Source organism: Schistocerca serialis, chromosome 4 (assembly GCF_023864345.2).
Source record: "Schistocerca serialis cubense isolate TAMUIC-IGC-003099 chromosome 4, iqSchSeri2.2, whole genome shotgun sequence".
In the NCBI taxonomy this organism is placed as follows: domain Eukaryota; kingdom Metazoa; phylum Arthropoda; class Insecta; order Orthoptera; family Acrididae; genus Schistocerca; species Schistocerca serialis.
This window is the reverse complement of record NC_064641.1, coordinates 582,938,043-582,955,830: the sequence shown is the minus strand read 5'-3', so window position 1 is coordinate 582,955,830 and position 17,788 is coordinate 582,938,043. Positions and strand designations below refer to the sequence as shown.

At 36.3% G+C, this 17,788-nt stretch overlaps 1 protein-coding gene and 1 non-coding gene across 2 annotated transcripts in view; one reads left to right on the top strand and one right to left on the bottom strand.

Annotated features, from left to right (window-relative positions):
• LOC126475330 (mitochondrial amidoxime reducing component 2) overlaps positions 1 to 17,788 on the bottom strand; it is a 105,837-nt gene that overhangs the window by 4,702 nt on the left and 83,347 nt on the right. Inside the window, exons 3-6 of the mRNA XM_050103117.1 lie at positions 14,405 to 14,581; positions 13,720 to 13,918; positions 5,199 to 5,416; positions 238 to 312 (exon numbers count right to left, since the gene is read on the bottom strand). Of these exons, the coding sequence (XP_049959074.1) occupies positions 238 to 312; positions 5,199 to 5,416; positions 13,720 to 13,918; positions 14,405 to 14,581 (669 nt within the window). The remainder of the gene's footprint in view (positions 1 to 237; positions 313 to 5,198; positions 5,417 to 13,719; positions 13,919 to 14,404; positions 14,582 to 17,788) is intronic.
• On the top strand, positions 7,971 to 8,045 carry Trnat-ugu (transfer RNA threonine (anticodon UGU)). Its single transcript has one exon. It is a non-coding gene; the product is annotated as a tRNA-Thr (tRNA).

Sequence of the window (17,788 nt, the reverse complement as noted above, 5' to 3'; positions counted from 1 at the left end):
AGAAGCATGTATTAGTCAAGCAATTTCTTAGCCCAGATATTCAAATGTTGTACACTGCATTACAAAATCCAAAGCCATAATCTAAGACCAGCTGTCATTCTGAATTTTGTATGTCACAAATTAAATATAGTCAGTTCCTTCTAATAAATAAATAAATAAATAAATAAATAAATAAATAAATAAATAAATAAATAAATAAATAAATAAAATAAAATATTAAGATATTGTTTTTCTTACTTTCTCAAGGTCCTCAAAGGCTCTAAATCATCAAACTTCTTAACTGTGTCTGGGTGGACAGTTGTCATAACACACCTGCAATGTTCAAAGCAACTGTTAAGCATATGTCACAATGTAACAATACAATTATATTTCAACTTAACAATTTTTTAACTTATTGACATTTCTGACCAAGAAAACAACTGAACATTATAACACCCTGCTAAAAAAAATACAATGCTGGGAAGCAATAGTTTACCATTAAAGGGTGTGGACCAATATTCAAATCCCAAGCAAGACAATAATTTCTACAATGAATCACTTACGATTATCAGATGTAGGCACCAGAAGTTTAAAACCTACATTTTACAGATGAACTTACATGCTTATCTGAAAGAAAAGACATTGTTGACAGCCCACAGCTGCACAAAAAATTCAAAATTTGTTTGCTGATTGTGAATTCTTTGAAATCAATTTTATTAGGTACAGCAGTACTATACCCATCAGTGACGTGTGAAAATCTGCAGTGGAGTGCAACTCAAACCCAGATTTCCTGCTTATCACGAGTGATCACCTTAACCACTTTGGCTATCTGTACATGCTCCCCTGGACCAATCCAAACCTCCATATGTCACTGTCTACACCCTTATGTCACAGTCCACTATATTCATCACCTAATGCTCATCAACATTATTAAGCACAGAAGCATTTAAAATTCCTCATTTGCTATCTCACGTGTAAAATCAACATTCACCTTCAACATAAAGTTTTCTGGATACAGTCTCACATCTCATAAAATAACTGTCACTGAACAGAACACTTTTAGCCTTGGTTGCAGGGGCCTCCCTCCAAGCTGTCTTAAGAATGCAGCAACCATGGTCAAAACTTCAAATTTATTCAAGACAGAGTATTCAACATAGTATTGGTAACATTACAGGCAAATTTTTGAAAGCTTATGCCCTAAAACAGTTGTTCCAATAAGACCACAGTAAAATGCTGCATTTAGTAATAAGTATAATAACAAACACATTTTTTTCACATATGGAATTGTGTGATTCAGTCAACACTAATTGTGTCCTTATCTCTTAAAACTAATTAATTATACCTGGTCATAATCTTAACTACAGCCTATGTGCAAAATAAAACTGACCTGGAAAATATTTTGAGTGTGATATGGAAATGACCCTTGTTGATGAACAGGACGACTGTCCACCAGTAAAAATGGTGGTAATCACAATTACAATGCACCAACTGGAAGCTGTCACACGCTTGCACATGCTCTTCTCCTGCCTACTCTGTCCTGAGCTCTTTTCTGTTTTATTATGTTTGACTGAGTGAGAGGAGTAGACATTAAGTGGTCAGTTGTGGTTTTTGGGTGGTGGCAGTTTAAAATGTGAATCTTTAATCGGAGACATTCAAGTGGCCCTGTCAGTCTGACATAATTAAAATGCTCCTCACCAAAACAATGATAAAGAAGTTTGATCATCTACAAAAGTAACAAAAATCTTAGTTAATTTATTATGTAGAAATGTAAAATAAATGGTTAAACAATCATTGACAATAATAATCCAGAGCCTTGGCACTTAGGCATGGGATCTGGGGTGTGAGTAAAATGGATGTGTATCTGGATAAACATTATTATTTGCAGGAGTTGTACTGTGATTACCGAAAGTTAGAGTATAAATATAGAAAGCACATAGAAAGGCACACATTTGCTTATATAACTGAAGTCGAAAGCATGTTTAAATTCTAGCTGTAAGCACATCTTCAAACTGAAGACGGCAATCACTGAACATCATTAAAAGTGCTCGACTGTCCCTACAATTTGCAGCCGGATCTCGCTATACTGGTTGGTGAAGTGGCTGTGGAATCAGTCAGAAGTTTTTGATACAGATCCTGTGACTAAGTTCAACTTGGCTGGATATAAGCCACTTGCTGCCGAAGTGCAGTCTGCCTGAGAAGGCACTTGTCTAGCCAGTAACTGCTTCCAACAAGGAAGATTTGGTTCTCTATGTTTTCTGACATCTGCTAATTTTGATTGGCTGAACAATAAATATTCGAAGAGCTGACCAGTGAGAATTATGGTTAATCAGTTACAAAACTCGTTACATTTGGTGCTAAAAACTTTGTCGTTTTCTCTCCCTGTCTTTGTCTACATTCACAGGCCAATTAACGCAGGTGGACCTCTGTAAGGACTGCCGTGTTTCTTACTACCACTCCTAATTTTTTTTAGGTTAACTAGTGGTAGCTGTTTTTTCATTTCATTAAACATTCTGTTTTTGCAGCGGCCCAAATGTAGTGGCTGTGTCACACATTCTCTAAGGGTGTACTGAACTTTCCTCTTCCCACTCCACTCCCAGGTGTTATCTTAGTGATCCGTGTATTTCGAGAAATTCTGACTGACTGCCATTCTGTCCGAAACAGTGCTTTTCAGGGATGGTGCAAAAAATGGCATGTATACAGATTCTTAAAACAGACTCCACTTTCCTGGCAAAATCTGGAGATATAATTATATTGCGAGTTTAGTGCATCCAGTGTACAACATGGCTTGCCTCAAAGCACAGGCCAGTCTCACCAACTGCCACTGTTTATTGCTTATGTGTCTTCCATGAATTTTACTTTGCAGTCTTCCGGCTGGTTTATGACCCTTGGCACATCCCCTCACTTACAGCTGAGTGCAAAATGCTTCTGTAGAGGCTTCTTATTTAGTTGTACAAGCAGTTCGACACAGGAAATTGTAATCTACTTCGTTGAGTACTGGCAATCACTAGTACTGTTTCATATTTCATTTGTCTATGGGCACTAATTTATCCCTAATTGATTTGTATTTTATTTCAGGTCTTACATCAGTTATGGGACAGTTTGGGAAAATGGTCACACGTTTTAGTGACCAGCTGAATGCAACACAAAATGGTGCTCACAATAAAATGGTGTGTTCATTGTTGAGTATTATGCGAACCACAATTTATGGAAAATTTGTGTGTGTGTGTGTGTGTGTGTGTGTGTTTCTGTAAGATTTGGAAGAGTTTTTGCAAAGCCCCAAGCAAAGTCTGTAAAGAAAAACTTGGTGGCGAAATAGCTCTGTATTGATATAAGCTGTGGCCATTTCCAGATCATCTGTGATTTTAATTAAGAATCAATCCTGCATCAGTCTTATTGTAAATATTTTCAGGGCCAGTTTTAGTTTGCACAATCTGTAGAAGAGAATTTTCTGTTTTTGTCCTCGCCACAGTGCTTACGAAGATCATTGGTCACATTCATTCAGATGTGTTGATAAGTGGAGTTTCCCAGTGAATATAGATAAGGTTTATTTTGCAGCTGTAAGTGTGCAATACGTCTATATTGTGTAAGATTATGTTTGTATGAAAGGTTAATTGGTGTTGGAGAGTCACTGGAATGCAGGTGTCTGTTGTGGCTCAAAACAGTGTGCCACACGTGACTGCAGTGCACAAATCTAAACAAACACACTAAATGATTATTTCCTTTTTTGTGTCTCTTGTAATCCCACTAGATACATCAGTACTCTCAAATGCCTCATTACACCTACATCTGGCACGCTCACTGCAAGCCATGATAACCATAGCATCTCCAGCCCACAAGCAGGCCATCAGTCAGCCATTTTAAGGCCAAATGGCCACAGATCCACTTTCAGTTCTGTTCTATGCATTCCTCTCCATGGCTACTGACAATGATTCTGGACTACACTGCTTATTCTTTGGACTGATTATGTTACAACTGAGCCAGCTTGGGATCTGAGTATATTTATACCCATTTACTACTATTAATTTCTACTTTGGCGGATTGCGGTTCAGTCAAGTGATTATTTTCAGCCTCACCTTTCAACAGTTCCTGCCGTAATTATACAAGCTGTGTTAATTACAATTATTTTCTTTCATAGTTCTGGAGAATTCATTTGATCAGTAACTCTTATTAAACACACAGCATTTTTTCACTGTTATTCTGAATTCACCAAATTGTTAACAAATTACTTTTGTGATCTAAACTGGGCACTGCAAGAGTATCACTAGCACACATTAGACAAATCACAATAAAAGAAATACTAATTACATATTTTACACCTCAGTACAGGGAATAGATAAAAGTGTATGTAAACAAGATGACAAACTGTTCCCTCTAAAGTGTAACTATTCACCTGGGTGGCAAATCCATATTAGTTCGTTTCAAGGTCAATTTTTTTTTTTTACTACTTTCACAAGTATCAAATCTTTGTCTGAAATGTGGGCTTATCTTATTCATATGGGTGTTATAATCCACCTTCAAACTCTGATGTCCTACATTCATAGGGGGCAACAGAGGCATTTTATTTGACCTTTTACTGTCTGTACTTGCAAATGCTACAGACATTCTTTTAACTTTTGATCTTGCAATATTTAATTTATAAAATCTAATAGAAGTGGAAAATTCTTTCACTGCTGGATTCACTGCCCCACGACTTTTTTCACTCATTCCACATGAACACCTTCTTCTTCTTCTTCTTCTTCTTCTTCTTCTTCTTCTTCTTCACAGTCACCCTCTTCCTCTGTTCTAGCTCCCCTTCCTTATCCATTTCTCCACATCATGTGATACACACAATTTCCCTTGCCTGTGGCCTGAATGAATTTACTGGGCCCACATTCCTACGCTGAGCACCTGCTGCCCCTCTCTCCCAGCCATCAGGTAACCTTCCCTAATTTTCCTCACATACTCTGCTCCTCTCTCCCCTTACTTAGCCCGCTGATACAACTACTCACCCCAAGGAGAGGGGGGGGATATATACACAAGAGAGAGAGAGAGAGAGAGAGAGAGAGAGAGAGAGAGAGAGAGAGAGAGAGAGAGAGAGAGAGAGAGAGAGAGAGAGAGAGAGAGAGAGGTGGGGGGTGGGGGGTGGGGGGTGGGGGGGGGGGTGGGGGGGGGGGGAGCACTCACACTACGAACAAATGAATGATAAAAACTATTTCTTACAGTAACTACAGAAGTCTTACCTGGTACATGGTTTCACATCTTTCAGAATAACATTTTCACCTATTCGTATCCATCCCAAGTTGTCTTCTTCATATGGTGCTGTGCCACTGACAACGAAGGTTGGTCGGAACTGGCGAATTGTCAAAGAGGGAGCCACTTCTGCCGGGACTTTTTCTCTCAGATCCTCTAATGATGATTCTGTCATCAGCATGTAGCTTGAAAAGTCAGTATACATGCCCTGAAAAGAAATATTAATCAGCTGACACACTGGAAGGATTTTTAGAAGTAAGTTAATGACTTCTGATGTTATTGTGGAAGATGATCAACATTTAAATAGAATAATATTCAGACAGTTGTTCATATATTTTCATTCAGTTCTATGTGTAACAAACTTGCAAACCAGTTCATTTAATTAACTCTGCACAGCAAATATTGTTATATGTACACTAGTATACCTACTATTAGGTTGCTGATCACTGTTCACACATATCACGACTGTTGTGAGACTACTTCATGATACAATTTTTGTGAAAGAATGAGGGACTTAATTTTGTGTTTGTAATTCTGTCAAGATTCTTTAATCACAGTACTTTTACTGACTAACACAATTATGAATCTGTCATTCTTACATAGAAAGTGATCATCACAATCAAACACAGGAAAAGTATATGGACATACAGTGTAACCAAAGCAGAGAAATTATGGCGAAAATACTGAATAAATGTGAAAACATGCATAATTCTGAACATTTTTCTTGTTTATTAGATGTGTATCAATTGTCCATGAGTAATTCTTTTAGTCATGACTTCACTCTCTACACACACCTACTTGAAACAATAATACTGTTCACATAATAAAGTTCAGAATGGAAAAATGCAACTGTCCACAACAGCAATTCACAGAAGACATCAGTTAAGAAGAATTCACCACCAATTAACAATGCTTGAAAAAGACCTCAGTTATGTCAATTAGAAGTCTCGCCAAAAACTTACAGAATGTCTTACAAGTTTCCCAAATATGCTTAAGATATACATAGTGAAAAAGAAATATTAAAACACCAAGAATTACCTAATAAATTGAATGCATAAGAAACTCTCTATGCAATTATTAGTATTAATTAGCAATTCTAATCACACATTTTTCTTTGAGTACACATGTGATACTCATTATTTTATCTGTTGACTTGTTCTTATTACATGTGCACTCACTGTTAAAGCTGAAATTACTAAAAATTAGAAGTACAAAAATGGACACTGTTTTGCGACATGATCTGTGTCCCAAGGGTAACACTGTTGCTCATCTGCAGAAAGTATACAACAGCATTCATTGTTTAAAGTGGATGAAATATGCAGAAAAATTGTCATTATTTATCTGCCTCAACAAAAGATTGATTAATGCTAAAACTGTGTGAATAGTAACACACCTGTGTAAATGTACCGGGTGATCAAAAAGTCAGTATAAATTTGAAAATTTAATAAGCCACGGAATAATGTAGATAGAGAGGTAAAAATTGACACACATGCTTGGAATGACATGGGGTTTTATAAATGAATAAAAACACACATTGCTAGATGTGCGAAAGATCTCTTGCGCCCATCACTTGGTGATGATCGTGTGTTCAGCTGCCACTTTCGTCATGCTTGGCCTCCCAGGTCCCCAGACCTTAGTCCATGCAATTATTGGCTTTGCTGACACGCTTTACAGTGCTGTTCACAACATTATTCCTCAACTACAGCTATTGTTGAGGAATGATGGTGGACATATTGAGCATTTCCTGTAAAGAACATCATCTTTGCTTTATCTTACTTTGTTATGCTAATTATTGTTGTTCTGATCAGATGAAAGTAGAATCTGGAAATGCACACAGAAGGAGGTAGACAGAATCTTAGTGAGTTGAGTTATATTGATTATTGTGTTTATTAAAAATAAGGTAATCTTGACAAAAGGTAATAAGTGGAAGTGTCAAAAAAGGAAACTTGTTAGTTAAAGAATTCAGGGATACACAACATAATGAGAAGTTATGAACTAAATGGGTACCAGGTTTAGTGGCTCAAGCCTTTTGAGATTAACAATTGTACGTGCATAATGAGAAATGGTACAGTATTTGGTTTAAGATCCAGCATGTTTTGTGTAAAATATTCTAGAATGCTAATAACCAGAATGGAACTAGCATTGTAAACACAACAACAAAGAAAAGATGAGTGTGTTCTGAAATTCTGACCTCAGCTGTAACTGGGCATTGCAATGAATTCAATGGTGACAAAATTTGTGCTGGACTGGGACTCTAACCAAGATTCCCCACTTTATACGAATGGTCACCTTAACTGCTTTGGCTATCTGAGTATGCTTCCCGTCTGATCCGAATTCCCACCTTGTCATTCACTACTATTTAGTGCCCCTCATGTCCATCATACTCACTCACCACTATCACAAAAAACAAACCTGAAAAAATGTAGTATCCTATGACTATAATATCAATGAGTCACTGTTGTGACCGACCAACTTGTACAAACATCTGGGTGCAGCGCTTTGTAGGGATATGAAATGGGATGATCACATAGGCTCAGGCCAAGGATAAAGCAGGTGTTAACTTCGGCTGATTGGTAGAATAATGAGGAAGTGCAATCGGTCTACAAAGGAGACTGCTTACAAATCACTTGGGTGACTGGTTCTAGAATATTGCTGAAGTGTGAGAGACCCATACCGAACAGGACTGACAGGGACATGTTGGGAATGTGCATCTCACGGGGAGCGTGCAAGGGATAAGTCCCTGCAGACGCACTATCCTCTGTGCCCGCGGTGGCTCAGATGGATAGAGCGTCTGCCATGTAAGCAGGAGATCCCGGGTTCGAGTCCCGGTCGGGGCACACATTTTCAACATGTCCCCAATGAAGTGTATCAACGCCTGCTTGCAGCTAGGGTGTCTATTTAATTATCATTTCATTTCTAGCAAAGCTGCATGGTCATCCACGGTAACCGTTCTTTCGGGAACAGATACTACCGTCATATATAGTTATATACATGGAATATATCTCTCATCTCATGAGTTACAACATAATATCTGATGTGTAACTTTTAGTTTGGCATAACAAGAAACAGAAATGGGATTGTACATTTACATATTTTCAAAATTTATGCTATAAAATGTGTTTCAGCTGGATCTCATGCAAAGTGATAACTTGCCATGAGATCCAACTCAAAATCTGGGGTATAATTTTTTTATGGTTGGTAATACTCATTAATGACTAAACAATGTGAAGATCAGCTTCAAAATGCATTTGGTAAAGAAGCCCCACCTTAGGTAACAATTTACATTTAGTGCAGTGACTTCTGAAGGTATCTGTTCTTTCCTAGTGACAAATTTCATGAACGACACTGAAGATCTGCTGCTACAGATGAAAATATTGCCACTGTTTGAGTAGTGTTTGAAGAAGAGCAACATACATCTTGTTAAGTTATTTGGATGACAATGAATATTGGTATGAGTCAAACCCAAAACATTTTACATCAGCAGTTACATGTGAGAAAATTTTGTTGTCAATGGATTCCACATAAACTGACTCCTGCTCAGAAATACCTATGCACTGACTTACAATCTTGGAAAGATAAGTCAGTCAGTTCACAGGGTCTTTTGAACAGAACCTAAGTCTACAGAAGCCCAACAAACTTTCAGTTCTGGTATGAAGATGGCTGCTACTTTTTTTCTGAAACTGGCCATAGTGCTACTATAGTATTATAAGACAGACATAGTGTTACTGGTGATCAGAACACAAACACCTATTTACCATAAATTTTTGAGACAGTTTGTGAAAAACACCCAAAAGGAAAAGCAATTTTCATCATGACAACACATTATCGCATAGAACAATAGTAATCATTCAGTTAAGGTCAGCAGCATAGACCTTCCATAACACAGGACTAACCTAACATCTTATAATTTCTTTTTGTTTTGAAAAATTAAAGGAAAAAAATGTGTGGAATGACCTTTTTGTCATCAGCTGAAATTGTGGAACATCAAGAAAACCTGGTTTCTGATGTGTGTCAGGAAGAATGACAGCATTGCATTAAGGCTGGTTTCATCGAATGCAAAAATGTATTTATGTTACAGACGAATATTCTGAAAGACAATAAAATCATTCTAATTTGTTTGAAATTATTCCTCCATTGATTTTTGAAAATTTTTAGAGTTGCCCTAATAACATACTGAAGTTTCCCTTTGAAGAATTTCTCTTTAGTTTTTATCTTTGTGGTCCTTATGGAAAATTATGTAAGAAGGCTACTATGTTTTCCTGGGTTCCTCATTTAATCGCATTTGACAGACAGGTAGCATCTGTCTTGTACCATTTGAGATTTTCTTTTCCACTGCTTTCCTCATACATGCAGCATCTGCCAGTTCAGGTTTTCCAGGATTCCCTTGATGCTATTATGTGGGTCACCCACTGTCTTTCTTTGTATATTCTCAATATCCCCTATTAGCCCTATTTGGTATGGGTAGGGACAAGAAAATTTTGAAAAATAACACGAAATTATAAGTTTTTTCAGAGATAAAGTGAAACTGGCAATTTTTACGAGATATCATGAAATTTCTAATTTTGCCTTATAAAAACGTAAATATAAGGATGGGAGTTTACTAATATTAGTAATAAATAATAATTCTAATCTCCTCAAGGCCCAGGTTTGAGTGTAAGTATGATGCTGATACCAAGCAGAACACCCAACAACCCAAGATGTTATTAAATCACTGGGAAAGCCTGGAGAGTTACAATGAGAAAGGTATTTGGGCATGGCCAGATTCTTATGATGGGCATCCGTTGCAAGATGATACACTTACTGTTGCTCTGTAACATTACCTAAGTGATGACAGAGACTGCAGCAGGCAAAGTTCTAACCAATCTGATGTATCTCAGTTAGTGAAAATGGCAAAAAAGTTAAAAAGGTAAAAAGATATACGAAAAGGTCAATATGAGATGCATATCACCTAAAGAAAAAGGAGAACTCACATTTAAGAACTGGTCTCACAAAACTCCAATCCTTAGAACTAAAATGGGTAAAATGCCAGCCAGCGAAGGAAGTATGCATATATATTTACTGTACTAATTTGAAATTTTTGTTTGTTTCGCCATAAGCAATGTCACAGGGATGAAATACACAGAGATGGATCTCATGCTTTTGCATGTATGTTAAAAGCTGCAAGATAAATGTTGGTTGAAGGAGTGTGCAATGTGTCCTAGTGCTGAAGTGATAACTGTTGAAGCATTGCACCTTCAGGATACTGACACTAACACAACTTATGCATTGTGGGAGGGAGGAGAGTTGGTGAAGAAAACAGTAGGGCCAGAGAAGTTTGTAACAAAGGTTAGGTATTGGATCATGAAAGGAATAGCTCACTTTCATATCCAGAGGATTCAGAGACAGGCGATAGCTGGAGTAAAATCAACCACATACCAGAATACCGACACATTAGTTTTTCATTTTGACTTTTCTGGGAACTGGTCTGTTGCCTTGCAGAACGAAATTCAAAGTTACCACTGGCACACATCACAGGTATCAATATTCACATGTGTTGCTCACTTCTTTGGAACATCACACTGTTTTGCTATTGTCAGTGATTATCTCATTCATGACGGTGCACATGGATGCTATGCTGTCGGCATGATAATTGATGACATAGCATCTAGAGGCCATTCATTTCCTAAACATATGCATGCGAGTGATGGTGGAGCATCTCATTTTAAAAACCACTTTCAACACTGCAATACAGGAATTAAGACAAAAAATGCATATTTTCAGCAACAGGTCATGAAAAAATTGCATGGGATAGGAGGTCTCTGTAAACATCTTGTAACAAGACTTAACTCCGGCATGAAGCTGTTAATGCTATAAGAGATGCTGCTGAATTTGTACACACCATATCAACATAAGTAACAAACATGAAACTCAATTCTAAATTAAAGTGAATTAAGGAAATTCCATTTAACAAAGAGCGGAGAATGGTCCGCTATGAAGCCTATGGTAGGAATTTAATCAAGTCACTACTGGGTTGCATTCTGGAGTGGCACATACATTGCAAGAACGGTTCTCCGTGAAATGCAGACTTAACTGTGTGTGAAATACAGAGACCACAGTATAAGTCAGAAGATTTTGTTGTGAGCCACTTCATTTCTTGTGTGTACAATAATCAGCGATGGGTGGGACAGATAATAAGTGACTTTCATTAGCAGCAAAAACAATCTCCTTTATAGCTCCTCATGGTCCTGCTAATGCTATCAAATGACCATAACCAAAAGATCAGTGTGCAGTTCCCATTTCCCAAATTCTGTTCTTGTTGAATCATCCTTGTCTTTGAGCAAATTCAGCTCGACTATAGAAGTTCAATGGGAAGCAGATGGGGAAAAAAAAAAAACAACCTCTTTTCGACAGTGCAGTGTTGACTGTTACATTGTAGGCAATTTTATTTCATGGGAAGTCATGAAGAAGTAAAAATCACAACAGAAGACTATAATAATTTGTGAGTAATATCACAAAAAGAAAAATGGATATAAATATTCTGTATCTAATTTTTGTTATAAAATGTTTCAAACAAAACTATGAATTGTTTCCCCACTCACTTGTAATGTTGTAAAGTAATTATTTTGATTAAGAAATACCAGTGTTGCATGACATTACTTAAAATCAGTGATTGATTTAAAAATTTAAGTGTCCATGATTTTTTGACCTTGAGAGTAGAGCTAGGCCTACCTAAAAGATTTCTCACATTTTGTACGGAAAAGTATTCCCCCAAGTGCAATGACCAACTAACATACCATGAAATTTTTAAAACATTTAGAATGAGGGTTTTGGAGAAAATTTCTAAACAACAAAAAACTTTCAGATTCTCTAATTTTCAAGTACAAATATTTTGACAGTAAGAATTTCATGCATTAATGTCACAAATAACAGTTAGCAGTCCTTTCACTTTATCATTTCTCAAGACAGTTAACATAAAAAAAAAAAAAAAAAAAAAAATGAAAGAAAGCTCAGAAATATGTATTTATGAATCATGACTCATAGTATTGGGAACAAAGTATTTATTGAAAATAAATTCAGATCTCTAACACTTTTGTTTTCTTTATGACAATTTTGAATAAGGGGTTATCTTATAAAACAGCAAGTGGTAGGAGAGCACGTGACATTGTCCATTTACAGTAGTCAAAAAGGCCGATGTAGGTCAGAATGTGACTTTTGTAATGGTTATTAAGAACTGAAATAAATGACTGAACAGATTCATCACCTGAAACATTGCTCATCAAATGAGTCAATTTTTAACACTTTGTTCTACTCAATATGGGATGTGATTGCTGAGTGATGTTTGACTGTACTTCCATGAGCCATTTTTTACCAAGGCAGCTGATTGTGACAAAACACATGTCGTCAGTACCTGAGCAACTGCTCCCCCTCAGCACTGCCCTTCCCATGGAAGTCTATGTGCTTGTCCCTCCCTCCCCCATCCCCACTACAATTTGGTGATCAAAAGAACAGCACAACTCCCACATTTGTTCACAAGATGCCACTGTTCATAACCCCAAAATCTTTACACCAAGGTAATTGTAACAGTGTGATTCCAACTATGATTCATTGATATTGTAGTCTTAGGATACATTTCTGTCTTTAGTGAAGAGTACACTATTACATTTTTTTAATATTTAAAGCTAGTGGCCAATCTGTGCACCACTTTTGAAAATCTGATCAAGGTGTGACTATATGGAGCAAATACTTGGTCTTGGGCCAAAAACATAGAAAGAAAACTCCTTACTTTTAAGAATGCTATTTTGAGACAGATTTTTTGACCAGGGAAGGATGGAGATGACTGAATGACAAGAAAAATCCATGAACTGCAGTAGTTGTATAACTCAATGGACACTGTGACAGCAATTAAAGATAGGAGACTTAAGTGAGATGGACACATAAATCATCAAGAAGGGCAGATAATTATGAAGGTGATGGAAGACATCAGAGGTAACAGACCAAAGGGGAAACAACAATGAGAAGGACTGACAGATCAGAGAGGATATGAGTACAATGGTACTAGCTCGAGAAAAATACATGGACTGAAGATGGAGGAGACTGACTGGTGAGACCAAAGACTAACTATTGTGTCTGTAAAATATTTTATGTAATTAACATTTTCAGAACATCTGTGATAAATGCATCTTCTCTGACTGGAGCAATATAAAAGTTTGAGGGAGCAGTAGCAGAAAAGAACACCTGACTGACAAATATCACTTACGTACAATATCCTGTTACCAATACTGAATTAATGGTCCGTTTGACATTAGTGATTATACAGAACAGCAATTCGTTTATGTAAAACTGTAGTCTATGGCAAAACTCCATGTTAGTGCTAAAATAATAAACATGCACTCCCATAACAAATTTTACCCCTTTCAGAAAACTTTTTTTTCAGAGAATAAAATACATATTTTGTTACTTAGATAGAATTATTTCTTTAATAAAATTTGTATTTTGGGTCAATTATAAATCAAAATGTTTCGAAATACAAACCATGTCTTTGGATGTAAGCATTGGATAAACTTTTCTATATATTTCAAGAGGACCAACATCCACTGTCCTGAGACCAACTTTGTTATCTAGGTCATAGCCAAGCCGCAGGCCTGAAGGCTTCTTGGTAAGCTGATTTGAAAACCATGCAGCAGCTTCATCTCCACAATCAACAGTCCACAGTTTTTCTTGTTTCCACATCCTGTGTAATAGGAAAACTGCATTTTTCTCATGCAAGTAAATTTGCATCTATTATATCATATGCTACAAGGGTGAATAACAGTCAGATATAGCTGCCCAAACAGGAAATTGTGGGAAAACAAAAATGTTGTGTACGTGTGCCAGATTCTGAAGTCACTTGGTAAACAACAACAATAACAACAACAACAACAACATTCATTTAGAGAATCAGTGACTTTCTTCACACTCCCTGAATCTAGAACTGATGAAATTTAATGGTCATGGAACCTAAAGAGAAGCTTTCTGCAAAAATTTCTGAGCCACTGTAAAATTTAACAAGCTCTGAAAACGGATACCTCAATTATTCCTTATTTCAGAATAGATAATACATGACAATAAAGTGGAATAAATCGTCAATGAATCTAGAAACAAAAACTTCATTTTGTTATTTTATTTCTTATACTTTAACAACACATTAAATTTAAGAATACAAAATCCTGTTACTCACGTTACTTCTTTCAGATTACTTTTGTCCCGTGGCAGTTCAACTTTCAAGGTATCTCCTTCTGGAGTAGAAAACACCACAGAATTGGGTCCATCAGCTCTGACTTCTATAAGCAAAATACGAGGTATTTTCCGCCCAGTAATGAACATGCCATTGTTGGGATCATATACTATTAATGTCCTGAAAATTGAAGTAAGATTTGTGATTTATTTTATTTATTTTACTGCAATAAAAATTATTTGTCTATTGAAAAAAAACAATAAGATCTCTGTGAAAATAGAAACCTACTGCTTGATAAAACAAGAGCAACTGTAGCACGAAAAACATTAGAAACAATGTAAAATCATATCCTAAAAAGGCACATGCCATTGTTTCAATATTTTAGCAGTCTCTTACTCTCTCAGAACACACCATTCATTCTATTTTTTCCAGTAATTATAATCAATCCCCATAAGATTACAACACCTACACAACTATTTGTATGCCTTAACCTTTGAGATTTAACTCTGTAGATGACAGGCAAATTGATCACATTTGGAAAGAAAATATGCAAAAAGAGCACTTAATAATCATAAGTGTATTCCTAATGTAATATTAATATTAATAATAATAATAATAATAATAATAATAATAATAATAATAATAATAATAATAATAATAAAAGAATCTATATAAAAGAATCGGCCTCCGGTATGTTCTGCCAGTCGTAAAAGGCGACGAAAAGAACATACCACTAATAGGGCTAACCCCCTTTTAGTGTGATTAGTTGGTTCAGGACAGAACTAAAGAAGCCTCGGACAAGCGCCGTCATGGTCGGGGACGACGCTTGAACCCTATGCCCGCCCACAATGGTAACGACACTGCTAGCCAACTGGAAAATGATTTAAATCCAAATAGAGGTGTTTTGCAGGATATGCTTCCTGCAACCACCCTACAAGGAAAACAAAGACAGAGGATGAGATGGTCAGATGAAGTTAATCGACACCTCATGTTCTGTTATTACCAAGCAACAAACCTAGGAACCAACACAACTGGATACAGATCACAAGTATACACAACATTTATTACCAGATACCCAGAATTAAAATTTTTAACAGAACAACGATTAGCTGATCAGATCCGTGTAATAATAAAAAATAACAGGATACCCCAGTCAGAATTAGAAAATATCAAACAACAAGTACAACAAATACTGGAACAAAATAATGTGCATTCAGAAGAAGAAGAAAATACAGTAATGGACTCAAACATCCCAGAGCAAACAAACAAAGAACAACATGCACCAATTAAACAATCAGAGGAAAACGAAATCTTAAGACAGCCACCAGAACAAGCACAAATAGAACACGAAGTGACACAGATGTTAGATATACAAGAAAAATTTCAGCTAACATATATAGAATACAAAGACACAAATACAGACATTAGACCATTCTTGCGTAGACCACCAAATAACCCACAAGTTGAAACAACAATAAAAACTATCAACACAATCATACACAACAAAATAAATGAAAACACAACTATGGAAGAGTTACAACTACTGGTTTATATAGGAGCACTCACTACACTAAATATACACACTAGGCAGAGATCAGAACCAACCAACACACAGAAGAAACCCACAAAACCAGCATGGCAACACAGGCTACAGATCAAAATAGAAAAACTGAGAAAAGACATCAGACAGCTAACACAATTTATAAGAAATGAAATCTCGGAAAAAAAAACGAAAAAAGTTAGGTAAAAATCTCACAACAAGAAGCGACAGAGCAATTAGACGAAAAGAAGCAGAAATTACAAGCATTAGCCAAACGACTCAGAAGATACAAAAAAAGTGAAAATAGAAGGAAACAAAACCAAACATTCAACACAAACCAAAAGAAATTTTACCAGACAATAGATAACACACACATTAAAATAAACAATCCACCAAACATAACAGACATGGAACACTTCTGGAGCAACGTATGGTCAAACCCGGTACAACATAACAGGCATGCACGGTGGATACAAGCAGAAACAGACACATACAAGATGATACCTCAAATGCCTGAAGTGATAATTTTGCAACATGAAGTCACCCAAGCAATTAATTCTACTCACAATTGGAAAGCCCCTGGAAATGATAAAATAGCAAATTTCTGGTTAAAGAAGTTCACCTCAACACATTCACATCTAACTAAATTATTTAACAGTTACATTGCAGACCCATACACATTCCCTGATACACTTACACACGGAATAACATATCTGAAACCTAAAGATCAAGCAGACACAGCGAACCCAGCTAAATATCGCCCCATAACATGCCTACTAACAATATACAGAATATTAACTTCAGTCATTAAACAGAAATTAATGACACATACAACACAGAACAAAATTATAAATGAAGAACAAAAAGGCTGTTGCAAAGGAGCACGAGGATGTAAAGAGCAACTGATAATAGATACAGAGGTGACATATCAAGCTAAAACTAAACAAAGGTCGCTACACTACGCATACATTGATTACCAAAAAGCTTTTGATAGTGTACCCCACTCATGGTTACTACAAATATTGGAAATATACAAAGTAGATCCTAAATTGATACAGTTCCTAAACATAGTAATGAAAAATTGGAAAACCACACTTAATATCCAAACAAATTCAAATAATATCACATCACAGCCAATACAGATTAAGCGTGGAATATACCAAGGAGACTCATTAAGTCCTTTCTGGTTCTGCCTTGCTCTGAACCCACTATCCAACATGCTAAATAATACAAATTATGGATACAATATTACTGGAACATACCCACACAAAATCACACATTTGCTATACATGGATGATCTAAAACTACTGGCAGCAACAAATCAACAACTCAACCAATTACTAAAGATAACAGAAGGATTCAGCAATGATATAAGTATGGCTTTTGGAACAGACAAATGTAAGAAAAATAGCATAGTCAAGGGAAAACACACTAAACAAGAAGATTACATATTGGATAACCACAGCGACTGCATAGAAGCGATGGAAAAAACGGATGCCTATAAATATCTAGGATACAGGCAAAAAATAGGAATAGATAGTACAAATATCAAAGAAGAACTAAAAGAAAAATATAGACAAAGACTAACAAAAATACTGAAAACAGAATTGACAGCAAGAAACAAGACAAAAGCTATAAATACCTATGCCATACCAATATTGACCTACTCATTTGGAGTAGTGAAATGGAGTAACACAGACCTAGAAGCACTCAATACACTTACACGATCACAATGCCACAAATATAGAATACATCACATACATTCAGCAACAGAAAGATTCACATTAAGCAGAAAGGAAGGAGGAAGGGGATTTATCGACATAAAAAACCTACATTATGGACAGGTA